The 22,671-nt window shown below is 38.8% G+C and overlaps 1 protein-coding gene across 3 annotated transcripts in view; it reads right to left on the bottom strand.

The window, feature by feature from the left end:
- Positions 1-20,182, bottom strand: part of PXDN (peroxidasin) — a 93,655-nt gene extending 73,473 nt beyond the window's left edge. For 2 of the 3 annotated variants that reach the window (XM_002195455.7, XM_072926050.1), the window contains exon 1: positions 19,387-20,168. In XM_002195455.7, the coding sequence (XP_002195491.6) occupies positions 19,387-20,153 (767 nt within the window). In that variant the 5' untranslated portion in view covers positions 20,154-20,168. Of the gene's footprint in view, positions 1-19,386 lie in introns of all 3 variants that reach the window. The other variant, XM_072926051.1, reaches the window with a different exon arrangement.
- Positions 20,183-22,671: the final 2,489 nt, after the last annotated feature.

Raw genomic sequence — 22,671 nt, 5'->3', positions numbered from 1 at the left:
TACTGCGTAAAATTTTACTATAGAAGGCCAAGTCAGAATTGGCATGGACTTGACTTGGCCAAGAATACATACAGAAAGGATGTAACACCTTTAAGCAAAAAATATAATAGCCAAACCTGGTGCAATTACACCAGCCAGGTAGTTTCGGTTTCTTCCACACGTCCTAAGGTGTTGCCCAAGGGGATGTTTCTTATCTGTGGGGACAGAGTATGGTCAGGCATTCCATCTCGGCTCCAGGGAGGACCATGTAGCCTTGGCAAGCTTGCGACTCTCACTCCAAATAAAACCCAGATCTTAGAATGGAGGAAGGAAAAACAATTGGCCCGCAAAAAACGTTCATACGACCAATTCGATTCAAATTGTGATTCACAATTGTACAACTGGGGCAAGACAAAGAGAATCGCTGCGTCCATATTCCTTCCATGGTACGCAGCAGCAAAGGCCCTTGGTGAGCTTTCTCACCTGGAGTGCTGGGTAAACAAGAATGCCAACGCTACGTCGGCCGCCCTTTCAGACCTCCTGGCGGACGAACAGACCACCAGGCACGCAACCCTGCAAAATCGGGCTGCTATAGACTTTTTACTCTTAGCCCATGGCCACAGCTGCGAGGACTTTGACGGGCTGTGCTGCTTCAATCTGTCATCGAGAAGCAAATCCATCCAAGCCCACATCCAACAGATAAAAGAACAAGTAAAAGACTTAAAGACTGAGAACCCATCGGCTGCTGACCCTATAGACAAGACATTCTCGCAGTGGGGCATCCCCGGATGGGCAGCCCCCATCGTTAAAGGACTTATCTGGATTTTAGTTATTATTTTCCTTATTTTCATTGCCTTAGCCATTTTTAAACAATATTTAGTTAAGACTTTCGGTTCCGCTTATTTAGTTAATAAAGACGGGGGAGATGTGGGAGGGGGTGTGGCTAGTGACCTCCCTGCATTGCCATGGGAGGCCACTGATGTGTAGCTTTCCCGCCTCCCAAGTTGTCTGTCATCTGTTCTCCCTTCCCCCAGTTTATGTCAATCATTTTGTTCCCCTTCCCTTTGTTCTGGAAAGTTCTAAGTTCTTTGTACCCCCATTGGTTCCTCCCTCGAAACCACTCCTTCCCTCTATCCCGGTTGGCCGTTGCCATGTCACTCTCCGTTGACTCCACCCTCATACCCTCACCCGGTTGGATGCTCTACCCTTTGACCCTCCTCCCTTGTAACTGTTATATACCCTGCCCCGCCCTGGTTCGGGGCTCTCAGAGCTGGCTCGCCCTCTGAGTGGTTGCTTCCCTTCGCCCTCCCTCGATAAACCCTCAGAATAAAGCCGCCTGAGAGACTCCCGCCTCGTGGAAGATTTTCTTTATTACCATCTCAGCGTGCCCGAAGTCCCCGACTCAGTCGGAGCGGACCGGACACGCCACACCCTACTTGGAGATATAGCCCTACTTATAGTAATCATCTCTGTTAGCAGTGTAACATTTGCTAGAATACAGGAATTCAATTTTTGTGGGATTTTTGCATCCTTTTCAGATTTAGCCCTAGAGCTTCTTTTACAAACAAAATTCTGTAATTCTTCTTTTTATTGGACATCCATTTTCTGGATTAATCTTCCCCAGTCTAATTATTACGTACACTATGTAATTTTCTCTAATTTATATTGAGGTAGTTTCATTATTTGTACATTAGCATGCAGCACATAAAAAAAGCCACCACATTTTGAGATGGAAAATTAAAAGGTTATTCTTACATGGTGAGGGGGTACCATAGTCAACAGTACTTAGTATACTGTAATTTCAGTACCAAAAGTAAATTGTAGGGCCACAAAAATACTGAAATCTGTCGAACAGGATGAAGAGCATTGGGAAGTACTCGCCTTGATCATAAACCCATGCTTCATAAAGTCTATATGATATATCAATTATCTAATTAAAATAATATCTGATTTTCACAAATATGCAAGATTTGTTAACAGGAATTTTGAGTTCACATGTCTTAAAAACTATTTTATCAGCTATAGCTTTGGTGAATGCAGAGCTTATGATATATCCTTCTCCAAGAGCTAAGGATTTGTTTTAACTAACAATTATTTTGCCATTACAGTTGAAAGGAAAACATTTAAATGTTAATTCAATGACATGCACTACAGTATTGTCTTACTAAGTCTTTAGATCCCTTTGCTGCCCTTGTCGCCAACATTTCTAACCAGCCATTAAAAGTGCCATTAAAGGACTCAAGTGGGATTTGCTGGTCCAAAGTTTTAGGCCTGTAGGCTTGCCAAAAATTATGCATGGAAAGTCTACCCTGGTGTGATTGTGGCTCTTTGTTTCATCCACTTTCAGAGTCCTTCAATATTCATCCACTACAGAAATTATTCTGATAATTCTGATATTAGAAATTTTATTTTATAATGTTTTCTAATTCTCATGCTATCTTAAAAAAAAAACAAAACAAAAAAAAAAAAAAAAAAAACAACAAAAAAACCAAAAAAAAACAAAAAAAAAACCCACCAAACCCACACAACCAAATCCCCCTCCTTTTACCAGCATGGACAGAATTCAGAGATGCAAACGCTGTTTCTGCAAAATTGCAGCTTTTGCCTTTTCTGCCACAAAAAGGCAAGATCTGTCTTTATTTCTCTCAGGGGGATCTACTGCTAAAACCAAACAATGAAAAGGCTGTTGACAACACAGCCATATGTTTCATTACTGATTATTTTTCACAGAAATAACCTTGGGAAAGGGCTGATGTTTTGTCCTGTGTTTGTGCTATGCCCAATAAAACAGAGCACAACAGTTGTGTCTGTGTGCTGTACTAACACAAATCTGAGACAGCAAAGGTGTTGGATCAAACTAAAGGTTGGCACAGTCTGTGTAAAGAGCTATGACACATTGAAATATTTTAGAGGACTAGTGGCAGTTGGAGATGCAACCTTTTTTTGGTTTCCTTTTAAATATTTAAGAATATGCAGTTTCAACTGGACTTTTGAATAAAAACTTAAGTTTCTATTCTGTAGTAGGGTAAAGAAGACACCAAATAGGAAGCTGACTAGTTTATGGCTCAGCATGAGCCACAAAAACAAATGCACTAGTTTTGTTTGCTTTTAAAGTTAGCAGACCTGTGAATTACTACTGTGAAAAGCCCACAGAAATTCTGCTGTTACGCTACAGTCATAAATTAGTCTAATTTTCCTCCCATGTACCATTCTGTAGAATAAATATTGTTTCTGTACTTCTCTGTCTCACAGGAATTCTTAATTCTAAACTCTATATCCATGAAACACTGATATTCTCGGAGGAAAAAAACTGAAAGCCAGAAAGAAACATTATCATCCCTGAACCTCTCACACAAAATAAGTCACACAACAATAGAGAAATTCCTGTCTTAAGGCAATTATTGCTGGCAGAACTCAGCCATCCATTTGAGAAATATATAAAAGTGTGATTCAAGACCATTAATCAAGCAAAATCACGACTTGTTAATCATTCCAGTAGTAATCTTTCACTGTTAAAAATGGGATATTCACTGTTAAAAATGGGATATTCACTATCAAAAATGTGATAGTCTCATCCTGCTTCCAAACTTCAGCTTCAGCATGTTTGTTTTCAGTTTCTGCTCAGCAGAAACAAACACCTTTAAGTGAGGAATAGCACTGACCATTTTCCTTTAAAAAATCCAAATGCTGAAGTTTATGCATAATTATTTTGCAGCAGCAGCTCTTGAATGATTTAAAAACAAATAAACCATAAAACTTCAAATAGGGATGGGTAGGAAAAAATACAACTCTGATTTTATTCTGTAGCAGATTAGTTCTCTCAGGAAAATAGATGCAAATAGTGTGCATAATCATAATTGAAAACCAACACAGAATAATCCCGTGTTTTACCACAGTGCCTTAAGCTTCCTTAACTCTGCCACATCAGCACTTCTCCCACAGGAGCACCCAGCTGGGTATGCCCTATGCTGGGTGAGGATCAGTGCAGGGCTGAGCTCTCAGCAACACAGATCCTACATCTGAAAACAGGTGTGAGAGTGAGGGCTCTGAATGAACAAGCTGGACAAGGGAACTAATAAGCCAGAATAAAAGTGTGGGTTCCTCATCCCTGCAGTTTTAGGGACTTCTTTCCTCAGGGCAGGCAGCCTCATTGATGCAGTGCATGTGAGCTTGTATTATATTTAATATGCCAATAAATAACATCCGGCATCTAAGATGCCAATGACCTTACTAAAAAATGCCCTTTTTGTTTTCTTCAACTAAAAAAGAAGTTCTGCAATTCAGGACCATCATCAAGCCAAAGGATGTGGAAAATTGAAGGAATTACTGCATCTAAAAATAACATCTAAATTGGACTCAAAAGCTTTTATTCATTGTAAATCTATGTGTCACTCTTCCCCCTACGCTAGGCAGATTTTGTTGGAATATATTTCCAACTGTTTTGTACTTCCCACTTATTTCCAATAGTGATAAGCATATTAGATTCCAATAGAGGTGTTAGAATTTATATGGATAGCTGTTCTTGTAGAATGCTAAGGGACATTTTACTATCAAAATGGAAACACTGTTGGCTTGCACAAAAAGTAACACCAAAAAACTCAGGTACTCTATCCCTTGGCTGCAGACTCGAATTCCTGGTTTCAGACAAAGCAACAGCTCTTCCTTCCACTCCATGGAAAATCCCAGGTCACCTCAATGAAAAAGCTGCAGCTCTTGGAATGGAACTTTCTGCTTCCTGAGGTTAACAACAGGCTGCAAGAGCAGATAAATTAGCTACTTTCTGACTCTGCCTCCAGCTCCTCCTGCTCCTGGCAAAGAAAACTCAGAGGAACAGGGGTCTTAGGACTCCTCTGATACTTATCTCCCCAGTCCTCAGGAGTGCAGACAGCCTCAAGGCAGGCAACTGGTCGCTTCTCTTGGGAGAAGTCGTTTTCTCCCCAGGAAGAATAATGCAAGTGGCTACTAGAAGACCCAGCCTAATGCCATGCAGAGAAGGGAATGTCTGGGAACAGATTATTGTTTCACTTTTCTTCTTAAGTCAAGTCCATCCTCACACAGATATCAAAATTATAAACAAAAAGCCGTTTTGGAGCTACTACTCATTAACAAGTTACCCTACAGAATGCACAAGTTACCTTACAGAATGCATCAAGAGAATAAGAAAATATTAATAATAAACATTATGATTTATACATTTTATTATATTCCATAGCATGACTCAATCCATACCCATCATCTCTTACCTCACATTGCAAAAGCAGAACTAAGTAATACTAGCCTACAACTTCTTCCCCTGCACATTTCTTTTCTTCTTTCTCTACATAAATTAAATTGATTTGCCATCTTAAAAAACAGTTTGGAAAACTGAAAGTTATGGATGTATCTAAAGTTTCAAAGTATATCTTACTAGTCTTGTCAGTATTTTTAATTCCAGTGGCCTCAGGAGATCTCACCTACTTTGCATTGTCATGCACCCTCTTCCTAGCAGTTCTAATATTGGCAGCATTAAGCCAACAATCAATTAGAAGGCACTCTTCTATGGATCTCTCTGTAATTATTCCATTCTATTGACAAAATACTGAAGATACCAGAAAAAAGTATGAAACATCTGCAGACAGAATAATGTTTTTACACACTTCATGTTGTTAATAATACAAAAAAGGTAATTTCTGAATAAAATCCAAGTTTATCCTTCTTCAGTCATCACACTGTAATGCCATTTTTAAAGTTATAACTCAATCTGATTTTTCTATTTTGAACACGTTTCAATTTACATTCTTGCTTTTATTACCCCATACAAACTAGCTATACCCAGGCCATATAAACACCATTTGGGCCACATGGAGAGCAGCCATGCTGCCCAGTAACACATAATTGCAAACGGATTCTCAAGGGGTCTTTCCTCAGCTCAAACATAAAGAACAACACTTTTGACCTAGTGTGTATGTAAAAAAAGTTCAAATATTTGATTACTCTTGCCAAAGTAGCATGAAAATACCAGAAATATCTCTAAAATACTCAATTAAGTACAAACCTGCCTTTAAGGAATATCAGATAGTTTAAAATATCCAAATAATAAATATCTAGCATAACAACTCAGTAGAGGGGACGTTAATTAAAAGTTAATTTGTGGAAGTTAAAATTGCAGACATTTCTGGGGTAGAACGTTTGCTCTGGCAGGTGGGTGCAGTAGCCCAGGGAAGCACAGAGCAGGGGCTGCTGGCACTTGCATCCCTGGCAAGGAAGGAAAGTGCAAGGGGGCTTTTTCTCAAGAAGGGGCATTAGAGTTCCCTGTTTGCCCAAACCTGCCCCTTCAAGCTGCACCACAGATTCAGCTTATTTTATGGTTTTCTCTGAGGGCAGGTCCTGTTTGATGAGGCCCCAGGGGCAGGTCAGCTGGTTATTGCAGGAGGCAGCTCCTCCTCTCTCTCAAACATCACCACCAGGCCACCAAACCAGGAAAATGATTCAGACTAAAACCAAATGTTCTTCCCTTGCTTATTTCTCAGCTAACTCTGAGAACTGAGGAAGACCACGCACAGGAGTGAACAACTACTGCTGGCCAAAAGAAAGCCAAGATGCCTTCACAGGATGTTTCTGAGTTATTTTTGGTTTGCTTTGTTTTGTTTTACTGCAAAGAGGTAGAATCTCTGTTTTGTAAATTAAAAAAGAAAGTTGGAAGAAAGCAAGTAGGTATATACTAGCATTAATATACTAAATAGACCAGTTACTTAAATACATTTGACTTACTATTTTATTTTAATATGCAATCTAAATAGTAAAAAAAAAAGTCTACTATCTGCAGCCAATTATTTTTAATCTTAGTTTCAATATTTTCAATTCAAGCACATATATCTACCAAATAATTTCCAGCTTTGAATAAAAGATTCTTGCAATGTTTCTACTACTGAAAAACACATCTACATGACTGGAAAATGTATAAATTAATAGTATTCCACTTGACTAAGACCACTGCTATGTCATATATTTGGCTTAAAAGCCTGTGAAAAAATTATTTCCCAGAATCATTAATCACCAAATTTTAAGTTCAACTGCACAAAAATCCTCTGGCTCCACAGTTAAATGATCATTGCTCTAAGAGTGGTCAGAAGTACAAATATACCCTCTGATCCAAAGGCATACAAACACCAATTTATGGCTGGGATTTCCACAAATACTTAAGACACTTCAAGGACTAAAGAGGCTGAAGACTGCAAGCCACAAACCCAGCACTCAGCACTTAAGTGAAAAACTTTCTGCTGGTAAAGTTTCCTCAGGCGTCAGATGCTGTGCCACTACAGCAGTCCTGTGGCTGGAATCTCTCCTGAGATCATACAGAGCTCTGGTCTCTGCAGGGGCATGTCCTGCCCATGTCCAAACCATACAGCTAAAGATAAGCCTGAACTGAATGAACGTTTTATTTCCTGGCCACTGAAGCTTCATCACTATGCAGTTAAAACCAACAGATTTACATAATGAAAGAGACACCAATCAAGAAAAAAACAAAACAAAACAAACCCCCGAATTTTAAATCCCCAAAGGCATTCATCAAGATTTACAAATCCTGATGCTATCAGAAATTTCTTACATGTGGATCTGGATGATAAACAAATTTATTTTACGGGTCTACCATCATGTCAAACTATCTCGAAATTTTAAAGTTAAAAAAATAAAATAAATTAATTCCACTCGAATTATGACCTCCTTTTAAAAGAAATTTTTTGTTTACACTGTCTAGAAGATTTATTCCTGAAAAATGAAATATTCTTTCAGAGAAATATGGATATTTTTAAAGAGAAGTCAGCCTGCAAAAGCCACTAAGTATATAAAAGTTATTTAATTAACCAACCAACCAGGATACAAATTCTGTCACAGGCAATATCTGACATGTGAGACAGGCACTTGCTCTATTCTAGCACTATTACAAAATAATTCCTTGTGGGTATTCAGAGGGGAAAAAAAAGTACATGAAAGATAAACTCTCATCTAAGGAGTCTGGGTTGCACAGATATTGCTGTGTTCCATGTACAGTGGGAATTCAAACTTTTACCAATATTGAAAAGATAAGACTAGTTTGAATTCAACTTGCTATTGTTAAATGGTGAGTGCAAAACAACAACTAGTTCTTACTTCTTTCTCTGATGAATAAAGGATTATAAACATGTGCCATGGAGTTATAAAACTGGCTACATACTATACCTGAGTGTGGGGGCTGTACACAAGTCACTTGCCTACCTGTCATCTGTTTTAAGTGTTCTTCACATTGTAACTTCATCAAAACCAGAAAATTTCTCCTGCAAATATCTGAAATGTTTGGCAATCCCACAAATTTGTTCAAAAGACAAGTCTATCTTACACCTATTGATGAATATATATCTTTTATACAGATATGACCAATATAAAGATAGACACTGAAGGCTGGTTTGTTTTGTTGTTTTTTTTTTAATAAACCTTGCTTTCAGCCTTGCTGTTTTGTTGGAAATCTCTAATGAATACTGGGTCTCGGACTCTTTTTACATATTTTTCTCTTTCCAAATCTTATATTGAATTATTCCCATGCAAGATATATCCAAATTTTTTAAGTAAAATAGAGGATATCAAAAAGAAAACATCTACTCCAGAAAGTACACAAAGATGACATAGTATAAAACATCCAAGAAAATACTAATGTCACAATAGAGGATTAGAAGATTTTCTGGCTAAGTTTTCAAAACTGTTGTTTACTGAATCAAGAAAAATGCTTCAACGTGTATCAACATTTGAGAAATTTCAAGTGATTTAGATTATTGATCAACAACTCAGGAAACAAATATAATAACCTAAGTTTTAAAAATTGGTTTAACTAAATCACAAATGTTACCATACTAAGAAAGGTATTTACAGACCTTTAATAATTGCCTGGTAGCCATTATTTACACACCTAACAACTAAGTCTCCAATCCACAAGCTAACATGCTTTAGATATACATAAAAGTCTTACTAGGAAACATTTTAATTTATTTTACCCCCTACATAGCTGCTCTTGCATTTTCTTAAGCTTTTCCCAGGGCAATAAAATTAAATCAGGAAGTTAATGTAGAGCAAGCCACTAACTCACAAAATCAAATTGCTCTCACTGCTCTTAACAGCTCTGTCGTAGCTCTGCAGTTCTCTTTGCCCAATATAAGTCTCTCCTTCTACTGGCACTTTAATTCAATTACCTAGGCCCTTTTTATTGGAGACTGAGAATCTTACCAAAGTCAAAGATCTGGATTTTCTCATTCAATTTATGCCTGTAAGAAATAAATACTATAATCTCTCCAATTTCTTGGAGAGTTTATCAAAATACCATCAAACCAAAATTTCTTTCTTGAACCCAAATTAGCTATTGTCCCAAAGAATGACAAAACATCCCTTAAAAGGTATCCTGGCATGTACTTTTTAATATGCATATGTCATACCATCATACTGCTAATCTAGCTTTTTAGTTTATCTTAGCAGACAATGTAATGTGATGTTTATTTGTATTTGAGTGTTGAATGGCCCACTAGAGTTATCTGTGTACCAGAACACACATTCCCCCTCATATTTTTCAAAATATTTTGGAAAAATAGGGAAGAATAGTTCTCTCTTCTCACCATAAAAACATGACAAGATATTAATTTAAAGATGTGAAAATTGGTGACTGATTAATCAGATTATCATTATAATCTATCATTAAATAGAAGACACCATAAGACACCAAATAGTGAAATTTTATATCAAAGTGGACAACTAAGATCTTGTAAAAGTGAAGTATTTGCTTCTGTAGAGCATGATGGACCTTGGACAGGGGCTGTAGGACTCTGAATTTAACTGTTTTGAGAAGTCCGCACTGAATTTCATGCTGTCCCAGTCACAATGCTCACACTGCCTAGAGATAAGTCAAGCATGCAAGGACTCATTTATTCTTTATTTTTTCTGCAACACAGGAAACCAGCAGCAAAATGGCCAATAAAATGTTGTTAAATCCAGTCTGGCTAACACAGTGCAAAGAACTTGACATTTAGCAGTCATCATCCTACTTACCAAAAACAGTCATTAGTTAAGGTAACACAGTGTACCAAGTAATATTTTTCCTTTTTCAGACCAGCCAGGCAATAAGCAGTCTGTTGTAATAAGTGATTTAAGGGGAAAGAATGCTGAAAGAAAATGTTTCCGAAAGATACAGGGAGTGGCAATTGGAAAGAGAATAAAAAATCTGAAAGTTACAACAACAGATCTCAACAAAAAAGAGACAAATGTCACAGGCAGTAAAACTAATTTGGAGTTAAAAACATTTGCTCATCGTTTTCCTTAGTCAAATTTAAAAAACAACTCAGAAAAAAAACCTAAAAGAGAACACTACATTGCATAAAACTTCACACTTTTATTCTACAACCTTTCACATAGTTTCAAGAAACTCTGCCAGCCACTGCACAAACTCTTCAATGTCCTAATCTTTGCTTATTTTGTAAACAAACATTAAACAAAAAGACATGAAGATGAGACCACAGTAATCTTTCCTCTGTGTGTCTTTCTCAAGATTTTGAGACTCTTTGTTATGTGTAATAAACATTCAGTGTTCTGTTTAAAAGAATCACTTGACTCTCATTAGCAGCAATAATAATGCCACACAAAAAGAAATCAAATTTGGCAGTCTGATAAGCAAAGGAAGGAAAAGGAAACATTTGAGTCATTCCGTTCCAGCTCAGTTAGCTCTCGTTGCAACCATCTCTATGGATTGTGTTGAAACCCTGCCCACATTTGCAATAAGAAAGCCTTTAAAGTTATTTTTGTTTTGGTTTGGGTTTTTTTTTTATTGAATCCAAATGGAAGAAATGGTCGACAATTTAGCTTAGTTGTTTCCCTATATCTATCTGCATACACACACATTATGTAAGTATTTAAAATTACTTTTTTAAAACACACATACAAGTATTTAAAATACTAACTTCTTTTTATACATAAACTTCACCAGAAAGACAAGCAACTTTAAATGTTTCAATTGTGTGATACAGATTTTAAATGTTACCTTTATAAATGGATCTTTTCTGTAAGTGAAGTCTTTTCCTATAAGGATGTAAACACTTTGGCTTGCTGGAAAGAGACTCAGCAAATGTCCCTGTCCGGGAAAAATCAGAAGCCTGGGGATTACTCATGTATACAAAGCTATGCGTGAGTTCTGCAAGATTAGATCTAGAGTGTACAAAACATTTGATCACAAAATACTGTAAACAAACTGCAATAAGCTTTGAAAGTCTCAGAAATTTGAATCCAAAAATAAATAATTGAAAAAATACCATATTAAAACATGAATCAAGATAGATTAAAATTTAGCTGGTTTTTTCAGTTGTTCAAAACAGAACTGGAGCCTCAAAATATTAATATTAATCTAGCATTTTCATTTTACCCATTACACACAGTAAAATGTTCATATAAAGACTATTTTGTAATTAAGAAAAAATAATATGTAATTTTAAATACACTACTTCTCTTCTTTTATTTCCTGAATAGTTGTCTGGTTTTTTTTTTTCATGTCATAATAGCAATATCGATTTCTCCTTTTATATTAATTTGGTTTCTTTCTGCAGTTTCTTTCTATCTTCATGCCAAGCTCTGTTCTTTACTGGCTGTATTTCCTGATTTTTTTTTCTGCTAGACTTACAACCTTTCAATTTAATCTTCACTTACTTGCAGGGCAATCCATAAGCACATGCAACAAGCCTAACATTTATTTAACACCTAAATAACAAAGTTTTCTGCAGGCTAATGATATCCCCATGTCATCTCTTAATGAGCACTGACCTCACGTGGGAGAAAAATCCGTAGGGGCTACTCAGAAAATGGAAGAGGTTAGAATATTTATTAATCATGTTTTTCTCTTAGGCATGTGTTTACCACCATTTTAGGTGAGACACTCCTCTCCTTGTATTCCAGATCCAGACCCTGCTGATGATGTAAGGGTAGGCATCTCCCTGTTATTTTTCCACCAGCTGCCTTTGGGAATTAAGAAAGAAAGAATATATTTACTCATGTCCAAGCATCCATTTCCTACTCTTTCCAATACGTAATTCTATGTTTGTCTCTGCAACACAAAAATTTCTTATTCACTGTCCCTCATGCCCCTAAATTCCCCAAAGTAATGCTGAAAACTCATTTAACTCATCATTTTAATTATGTTGTTTGGGAAAATTGTGTAACAGCAGACACACTGAAGCTCTCTGTTAAACAGAATCAGAAAGACAGAAAAATGTTTAAAACAGATTTTGAATTGGGGATGTAGACAACACAAAGCAATCCACTGATCTGTATAATCCTTATAGCTTTCTAAAACATTTCAGTAGAACAAACAAAAACCTTGTGCTGACAACAGTCCAAACTCCCAAAGCTTTGGGAATTAGAAGACAATCTTTTGAAACAGCTATGAAGCAAATACTTCATACCAGATGAGCATATGAAGAGATGTTTGCACTAAATGGAGAATTTTTGTAGTTGGGAAAGGTCACCAGTAGAGTTTCACAGAGAGCTGTGCTGAGTTGTGCATTATTCAGTTTATTCCTAAATGGAAGAGTGATGACCACAGAAAGAACAAAGTTTTACTTATGATATTCGTCTATTTTAACAAAGTCTACCCAGGAAGAACAGCAAAAAGACCTGCCAACAGTCCATAAATGGCTATTAAAATGCAGACCTAATGCAAGTATTTGTATAAAATAATGTAGATGGAGAAAATCAAACTTCACAAATAAAATGGCAGGCCTAGAAGTGACCATTACTACTTACAGACAAGATCTTAAGCTACCCTTGATTAGTTCATGAAACCTCATACCAGATTTGTCCACACAAATACTGGGTAAAGTTACAATTCCCTCACCTCCAAACACAGCAGAGTGGGGAAACAACAGTCCAGATGATGAGAGATTAATACCAACCTTTCACTGAGAAAACTCCAACTTTAAAAAGAAAGGAATGGAGAAGCATAGTATCAAAGATCACAGCTGGCATTGGAATGATAGAGAGGGATCCAGGACTCACTGTCTCTTCTGATAGAAGAAATGGGAGACACTAAGTGAAGCTAACAACTTTCAGGCTTCAAACAGAAGACAGCAATTCCCACCATGTAGTTTGTGTAGTACTCCTTGTCACTGAAAGTTATAATGTAACTTAACAGCGAAATTAGTTGAAAAAAAAAAAAAAAAAGAGGTTAAACAATTTGTGGAGCAGAGATCCATCAAGACTTACATAAAATACAGAAGTATCTTTAGCCCCAAAAATCTACATCTGCAAATTATTATAGGTATAAACAACCATATGGTGCTCTGTACTTGTTCATAAGCTGTGCTTTCCATCACCCTCAAAAAACAGATATGAGGTCAAACAGGTCTTTGGGTTTACTTATTAAAGGTATCTTTTCTGTAAATAAACACATATTTATCATTTTAACATTCAAATGTTAAGTATTTACTGCTCAAAAATATATCTTAGTAAACAAGATGAAAACAAGAAATCATATTTATCCACTGTAATATATGACAATGTATTCCTCTGATGACAGTGTGTTAAGGGTACAGTAAGCTACTTGCAGTAAATGATGGATATGATTTTGTTCCATACATTTTCCCATTTTTCAGCAAAGAATTTGATGAGGGCTAACATACTGCTGAGATGACAAAAATATCTTCCCACCAGCGAATCCAGTGACTCGAAGTGAAGACTCGTTTGGGCCTTCTGTTGCAGCCCTCAGCAGCTTTGCCTCTCATCTCCCAGTAAATGTCAAACACTATCAACGCTGTGCCCTTCTGGCCCCTGCTAATGACCAAACACATTCTGCAAACTCTGCAAATGTCTCCTTAACACACTCATGCCTTGGTCCTGGCTCATTCCATCAGCACTACAAGCAGACTGCCTGGGAATGGCAGCAGGCTTTCCATCCTACACACCCTCCACAGCTGCTTTGCTGGCGAGGATTGGTATCATTTGCAGTATCCACTTGACTTGTTGGGATTCAGGATGGGGTTTAATAGAGAGAAAACAACAATTTTTAGCAACAATTTAAGCACTCCAAAGTTATTTTTTTAAATTCACTTATGACTCCTTTGCCTACTTTTTCAAGGAATTTATTTCTGTTGAAAATTCTATGAAAACATTCTCATCTGAAAATACTTTAAACTTTGGTTTAGACAAATAAATACCAATATCTACATACAGACATTTCATCTCCTTTTATTGTCAACAGCTGACTAGTCACCACACTTGGGATGGAGAAGACACAAACAAATTAATAAACTGCCCAAACAGTAGCTAATTAATTCAGTTGTCTGACCAGTGGTGCCCATTGTTGATTTAGATGTCCTAGGCTGAGAGCAAGCAGCTATGACACAGGCCCAAGAGGGACCTAGTCTGAGGTTAGAAATTAATATTTCCAATAAAGGTGTCCCCTTTTGAGTGAGCTGAGTTCTGCTCCAGGCACTATGAACTTACTGGCTAAGTTGCTACTTATTAGAAGGGAAATGCATAACCAAATACAGATGTAAACTCCTGTGTACAGACACCTAAAGGTAGGTGTTTTAATCTCAATTTGAATTCTTTATTTGTTCATAAAATTTCAATGCAGGAAGATGTAAGATATTTTTTATTGAAATAATCTTGTGCTTTAACCTCCCTATTCTGTGTCATTCAAGCAAATCATCACTGGCGCCTACTGCACTTTGCTGCCCAGCTAGGGGTGCCAATAGCTGTATCAGTATTAAGTTATTTTCAAACCTTTCAAATAAGTCCTCAGTATCTGTACTTCTTTTTTTAACATTAAGTATGTACAAAATCCTGCATCTTGAATAAAATCTTCTGGTGTGTTATCTCATGACTAACTCCTACATCCAAGTTGATGTTTACCCATAAAGTGATCAAGTTTACTTACAGTCCACATTTGAGATTGCAATCCTTCACCCTTCACAGTGATGAGGTGTGTTTATTTTATTTTGTCTTAATTTTAATCTACTGGAATTTTTCTAAAAGGATTTCAAAGATCTAATGGAACACAAGGACATTGTATTTTCAGATGAAAATGGGATGGTTGTTTGTGGGCTGAAAATGCATCATGTCAAATAGCAGATGTGCAAACAGTAGGATTTCTGCTACAATAGCCCAGAGACTCCTGCACTGACAGTCTCCATACACATCACCCATTTCGTTTTCCTAAACACATCTGCTAAGAGGTATAATGTTAGCACAAATCAACAATGAAATGCAAAATGTCATTACATTTCCATTACCCCCACCTCTTTAGCAATTCACATCTTCTCCAGATAGATGAGATTTGTGTAATTCAGTGTTCTGGGGTTGTTCTTTGCATTAAGACAGATACTCTTGGGAAGCCTCAGTAATGATTTTCACCAGCATTATGAATGTACATTAGATTCCACCAAAAGTTCTTATGGAGGGATGAAAAAGTGTAATTACTTCTTACTCAGCTGTCTAGAAAGTCACCATAGAATTAAACTATTAACACTTCCCCCTTTCCCTTTGACATCTACAGAACAAACCAGAAATTAAAATACATTGATAAATGAGTAAATAAAAAGGTATGCACCCTAAACTATCCAATGTTGAGAATATGCTAGAATCACGTAACAAAAGCAGTAACAAGCAACACAGACTGTTGCCTTCAATTTCATTTCAGAGCCCACCTTCAAAAGCTATTCAGCTGGAATGGCTGCAACTTAAAAAGTCCTATTAAGGTTCGATCACTTAAAATTATATTTGCATGTTGAAAAGGCATTTTAGTTGTAGCAGACGACCCAAAGGTGCAGGTGACCCAAAGTAATAATCACACAGCAAATACATAAATAATCACAGAATGACTTATTTCAAAATTAAATCTTCCCAATAATTTGCATGTCATTCTCAGTACAAATCAAGTCCACTTTCTTTCATGACAACTATTTTTGTCAATTTTTACCTTTTCTGCTGTTAACAGAACATTAGTTTCTTTTCTTGTTCAGTCTGTTAGACTCAAGTGCAGTGAATACAATTTTGTTTGTACAGCTAGCAAGAAACAAGAGAGCAATGAGGTGCTGCCAAGAAAAACTGTGAACAAATTTCAGTATTGGTCTGAGTATGTGTAGCTAGTCCTGTAGACAGGTTTGGATTTGGATTGTGTTTAGATACAAATAGTAACATATTGCATCAATTTTCAAAGGTCTCCCCTCAGAATCATCAACACCACATACAAGAAATTGCTCTAGAACACAGAAATTCCCTAAAAAAGTGTAAGGATACAATTATGGGAGGAGGAGAGAGCAAGAGGGGATACCAAGAATTTTACATTCCTCAACTGTTTAAATCGTTTAATGTAAGTATGTTTCAGCAGTTTCTGTGAAATAAGCACTCTATATTTAGTCAGAGACTAAATTAAATTTCCATTATTGTATTTATGGCATGAAGTAGTTTTTCAAACTATTTTATACGTGGGTCTCCATTTTTAAGGGAAGTTGGCACAGGACTGGGATGTTTGCCCTAGTCCAAAACAGAGCCCAGGTAACATTATCACCTTGGGTGAAACCACATGCTTATGCAAAGCTCCATGAGCTCTTTCAAAGCTGTCAGCATCCACCCTGCAGAAGCAATCTAAACCATGGTTCCCAGCCTGCAGCAGGAAAGGGGAAGTCTCAGAAAGTGGGAGAAGCAGGGGAGAGTAAGAAAATGTACAGCCTGAAGTAGCACTGGCAAGGTCAGCAACTAGTAATGTTATAAACAGTTTTCAAAAGAGAGCCTGAGATTAGGAGTAAACATTTTTGATATGTGGGAGAAAACACTTGGCTGCACCATTGGTCTGGGCCCCATGCTGTTTTAATCCATGTAACAAATTATATGTGAAATAAAGCAAAGTCAACTCAGCTTCCAAAATGGGGAATTTTTCAGAATTAGTACTCAACAAAATACTTATAAACCAGGAAAATCTTAGGGCAATATTTTTTTACAAAATTACCTTGTATAGTCAATATATGTTGTAAGTAAGAAATAAAATATATTTTGATGAGAATGTGGAATTTATCAATGCCAGTAAAAATGGACTTAACCCATCAGCAATATACTTTGCAGGATTTCCTAAATTTTTGTTTTAAAAGGGAAGGTGATTGATTTAAATTAATTTATTATTTTTAATTATCTAACTATGAACACTACTACTAAAGAAAATACATTTAATATACAGGCACCAGTTGAATTACAAGCATTGAGAGTCAAACCAGAAATTAAATAACTGCTTACTTTTATGCTTAAAAGAAACTGTTCTTGAGTGTAGAAAGCCCTCTGTAGGTGATGGGCTACCTCTGTGAAGTGTGACACTGCAGTGTAGAACTACAGTTCAGCATCACAGGTAAGTAAAGAAAGAAGAGTGGTAGGTAACTCAGACATGTAATAGTTGTTCTGACAGTACATCCCACAGGTAAATCTAGGCAATTAATATAAAACAGGTAAGCTATTTATGTATGATTGGTACCTTCAAACTACTGATTATTAAATAAATTGTACCATTGTTCTTTGTCCCAAAGACTCATATTGCCCGACTATCTTCTGACCCAGCTCTTTTTCATTCACAGCCTTTCGGCAGAACTGTAGCAGAAGGAGTAACTGAGTATTTACAGATGTAATACTGCCTATTTTATTTATAATAGTTCCCCAGTCAGTTGTCCAGAAAGGATAATACCCATTACTAGATGACAAGTAACATCACCACTAGGTTTTGAAGAATGCGGGTCATCTGCAGGCATATTTTGAAGACGACCATTCTTTGTCAAGCTGAAAACATATTTTTAACTTCTTTTGCATTACTTCTGCAGCATGGCAGCTTGCATTATACCAGAATAATAATTCAGATTTGGGATACTAGACAAGTTGATATATTAGTGAGGTTAAACGTGTATAATGCTTGCATTGTTCACACATTCTCCTCTGACTCACTGCAAGATTATAAATACCCACCGTAAGGGGATCTCCACCCTGGCGAGGTTTAATCTAATATTTTCTGCTGTTGCGGACCCTTCTACCTTTAAGACAAAACCAATCCATCAAGAATTGACTCCACATTCTAAGACCTTTTTTTTTCCCCCTTCTTTTTACATTTAAGATGATTCACAAAACCAGCTTTACACGGTTTCCTGTAATCTCAAGGCAAAAGGTGTTCTGTAAATGTACTTTGTTTCAAATGTAAGAAACATTAACCACCCACTTCCTGTACTGTTCCCTAAAAGGTTTACAAGTACTGCAGGACTAATCCAATTCTGCCAAAAGCCTGCACTTCTTGCCAAAGAGGGGCTCAGTTAATGCTAAATGACTGTACTCTTCACATTAAATAATACTTGGAAGCTGAAACACAGCAAAGCTTTATAGACCCCTTTTGAAAATATCTGACAGTCACAAGTTAATTTATGACAGGAGGCCCCGCAGAAAATTCCCAGGGCCAAGCTCTGCTCAGCTTCCACGGCTGCCTGTGTGTAAGGAAAGGGCAGGGCTGGTGCCAAGAGCTTTCTGAGCCCAAGTAACATATAAGCAGGTCAGTGGAACAAATCTGTTCCTCTTAGTAAGCCACGAAACAAAATAGCGTGTGATGTTCATTTGGAACTTTGCCTTTATAGTAGGGAAATATGCCTGGAAAGGTAACTGTTTCAGTCAAATCAATGTTAATTAAATATCAATCATTGTCAGTACTGAAATTTATACCAATGCAATCCCACCCAAAACAGTCACCAGGGGAACGGCCGGGCACTTCAACTTACACATTTGTGTCTGAACTAGAAAACTGGTTATTAACTAATGTTCGCAAATCCCTGTAGGAATCTGCGCCGGGTTAGTTTTCAGCAACCCAGGATCTGAGTCCCGGTTTGCTCGTACATCCCCAACATGTCTAAGAATTGAGCAGAAAGCGTCACCCATGTCCCTGTCGATCCTCCTGCCGCCTGAAAATGTTTTCAAACGGAAAGAAGAAAGTACTGAAATCCTTCTAGGGACGACTAAACTGGGACACAAGCCCCGTACGCTAAGCAGAGCATCACCTCTAAGAGCCCCGCAGAACCTGGGGCACCGCTCCGACCCGCTCGACCCCGCGCCGCCGGAGCCGGGCAGAGCGCGGGGCACGGCCGGACCGCGGGGCCGAGCGGGCAGCGGCACCGGCGGCGGCGAGCGCAGCCCCGGAGCAGCGCAGGGACGCCCGGGCCCCTCGGGCAGAGCCACCGCCTCGGGTCCGGCCCCCTCCCCCGACCGCAGACAAAGAGTTGAGGCTCCGCCGCCACCCACCCCAGTGCCTCTCAGCCCAGGTATCCATCCCCTCCTCCGCCTTCTCCTCCCTTCCTGCCTCCCTCCGCCCCCCACTGCCCCGGGCCGCCGCGGCAGCCCCCGCCGGGTACTCACAGGATGGTGGTCTGGGGCGACACGGCGGGGACGCTCTCCAGCATCAGATGCATGCAGCGCACGGTGGTGCGGAAGCAGAGGCAGCGGCTGGGGCACCACACGCTCCCGCGCTGCGGCGGCGGCTGCGCGGCGGCGGGGGGGAACAGCCCCCCACTGCGGAGCAGCAGCAGCAGCAGCAGGAGCCAGAGGCCGGGGGCGGCCGCCGCTTCGCACCGGGCCATGCTGCCGGGCGGAGGGCGAGAAGGAGGAGGAAGAGGAGAGGGGCTTCTGCAGATCCGCGTCGCGCCCGCTCGTTCCCGGCTGCCGCTCGGGTCGGCGGCGGGGCGATCCCGCGCGGGCGGGAGGAGGGGACGGCGGTGGGCCCGCCCCGGCCGGCGGAGGGATGGGCGGCCGCCGCCGCGGGGCTCCGCGCCGCCCTGCGCACGCACCGCGGGGCAGAGCCGCGCTGGGCGCCGGGGTCCGCCCGCCGCCCCGGCCGCTGCCCCTCCGTGCTCGCGAGGGAGAGCGTGAGGGCACCCCCTGAGCCGGACGGCAGCTTGCACCTCGGGAGACGAGTGAAGGAAGGCAGAATGAGGGAAGTGGAGAAGGGGAAAGAAAGGGTAAGGAGAGGAAAGGAGAACAGAAAGCAAAGGGAAAGAGAAACCCTTATGGAAAGAAGCAAGTCCAACAAGCCAATTTCCATTTCTGCCCTTCTTTGAACACCTACATACACGACCCATAGACAGTTGCCTGTGAGTGCTGCAACTTTGACTGCTGAGCCAGGCCATCTGGATTTGCCCTGAATTACTTCCTGGTGGTGGTTTTGGGTAGGTGGGTGCACAGGCAAGGAGGTATTAGAGGACCCACTAGAAAGTCATGAAGAAGAATACTGTTGCAGCCACAGCTCATGTGATCTTAACACTTTCTTAAATCTTGCCTGAAAACAAACAAACAAACAAAAACAAAAAGAAAACAAAAAACCCTAGATTTCTAACATTGCCCTAAATACTTTGTCATTCTTATGTGATGTCAGTCAGTCCTAAGCAGCTCAATACCTTATCACCAACCCTTTGCTTATCCCAGATGAGCACTAGCACATCATTTCTATGATGACAGTAAGAGTGATCCCAACTAAGCTATTATGTCTAACAACACATCTTCTTCTAAATGATGGATGTCAGCACCCCCAGTTCCACCACAGAAATAAGCCATGACACTCCTGCACCATTGTCTGAATCTCTTTTTCTTCAAGAAACAGTGTAGAGGCCATTCTTGCCTAAAACTTTAGTAATCCATGGAACAGATTGCTCAGAGAGGTTGTAGAATCTCCCTCACTGGAGATTCTGTCTGGATGCAAACCTATTCCATGTGCTCTAGAATGACCCTACCTGAGCTGGGAGGTTGGACTAGATTACACATCGTGGTACCTTCCAACCTCATCCACTCTGTGATTCTGTTATTCTGAATCTCACTGTGAAAACCTGTGTTTAGCCAATGAGTCTGGGAATTACTTTTGGACATTTTTTTTTTTCTTTTATAACATCAAGTCAAATACCTCATGAAGAAAATCAGAGCCTGGAAGTCTGCTGTGATGCTGGAAATCACTAATGGGCCCATAATTAAAATACACTGAGGTGATTCATTATCTTTGACTGTGTTTTCCATGAGTCACTATGTCTCCTTCTCTAAAGTAACACAACTGCTTCCTTCACTACCCCAGTGGTTAACTGTGAGCCTGTGGGCTCAATCTGTGTCTGGAGGTGAGGGAGGCTTACTGGCATGCCATCAGTATGATTACTGAGTTTCTAGGGTGGTCAGAGATTCCTAGCAGACTCTTACCAGTTAGGTACACTTCTAAATCGGGTGCATTTCTAAATACTCTTGCAGGGCTGGGCTTAATCTTCTATTTCAACATATGAAGTTGCTCAGAAACTCATATACATCCACATCAGCTGTTTTACAGCAGAAGATAAGAGTCTGAAGTAGAAGAGAATTTACAGAATAAACAGGTTAAAAAGTTCATCACCTCAATGTCAATTCAGCAAGCAGCTGCTATGTGTATCACCTCCTCTGCATTTGTAATCAGTGTTGGGATATAAGCATGTCTTAATCTGAAAATTAAATTTGTTTCCTGGTCCAGGAAAACCTCTGACACTTTTGACCCACAAAGTGCAAATGTTGGCACAAGTAAGTTTGTGTTGCAGAAATGCCACTCACATTAGAGCATCTTGGCAGCTGTAAATCTGTAAATCTACAGGGCCTGTACTGGAAGGAGCAGAACATCTGAGGTTAGATAATTAAACACAGTAATATAGAGAGAGTACCAAATTGGGAAATTCGTAGCATTTAGGAAAATATGATGACAGTTTACTTTATGTAATTTTGGTGCTTTATGATGATTTATGTTTCAGGAAAAAAGTACATAGTTAAAATTATGCTTTCTATAGGAAATTAAAATTGTTCTGAAAAGTTTTTAGCATTTGAGATCTTGATAGACTGTTGTGCTATGCCTCAGAAGTATCTGTGCTATTACACATGTAATTCTGATAGTGAGAATAAAAGTGCATGGATACTCTCACGGTCTTTAGGCAATTTAGATGTAACATGTGCTATAGCATTCTTGCCATTTACTTTGTTGCATGCAGCTTCCAGGCTCTTGGTTAATATATTATTGATGCCTCATAAGTAATTTAAGTTAGAATTTTTCAAGTCCTATGGAATCCAGAACAATGAGGTGTTATGTTTATAGTTGAACTCAGTGATTTTAAAGGTGATCTTTTCCTAAACAATTCTATAATTGTATGATTTTAATATTCATTGCATGCTATTGTAAATTGGTGGCAGGGAAGGTTTTAGATAAATAAAACTTCCAAATGGTTTTAATATATGTTTCTATTCTTAGCTGTTTTTTATAGAAGAATTTTTATAAAATGTGCAGGGTCATTTTTGTTGACCCTGCATATAAATATCCATGGGAAATTTGTCTTCTGTTTCCAATTTCTCTAGTTGAAAAGTAGACCTAAAAAAAAAACCAATCAAAAAAACCCCAAAAAACCACAAAAAAAAAGAAAAAAAATGCTGGAAATGGGATATGTTTCTTTCTGAATGATAGCAGAAGTGATTATCTTATGGTTAGATATAGTGTAAATCTCCATTTGCTTTTAAAAGTTTCCTATCCATCTCACAAATTTTGTCAAATACTGCCACTTGCTGGTTTTATTCCATACCAGTAATTTAGTTTCATAGATTTTGCTTTGGTGAGGTACTAAAAAAACTTTCTAAAAGACCAAATAGTTAATACTTTTA

The sequence above is a fragment of the Taeniopygia guttata genome, chromosome 3 (assembly GCF_048771995.1).
Source record: "Taeniopygia guttata chromosome 3, bTaeGut7.mat, whole genome shotgun sequence".
Taxonomy (NCBI): Eukaryota; Metazoa; Chordata; class Aves; order Passeriformes; family Estrildidae; genus Taeniopygia; species Taeniopygia guttata.
Note: the sequence above shows the minus strand (reverse complement) of the source record. Positions and strands in the feature narration are given on the sequence as shown.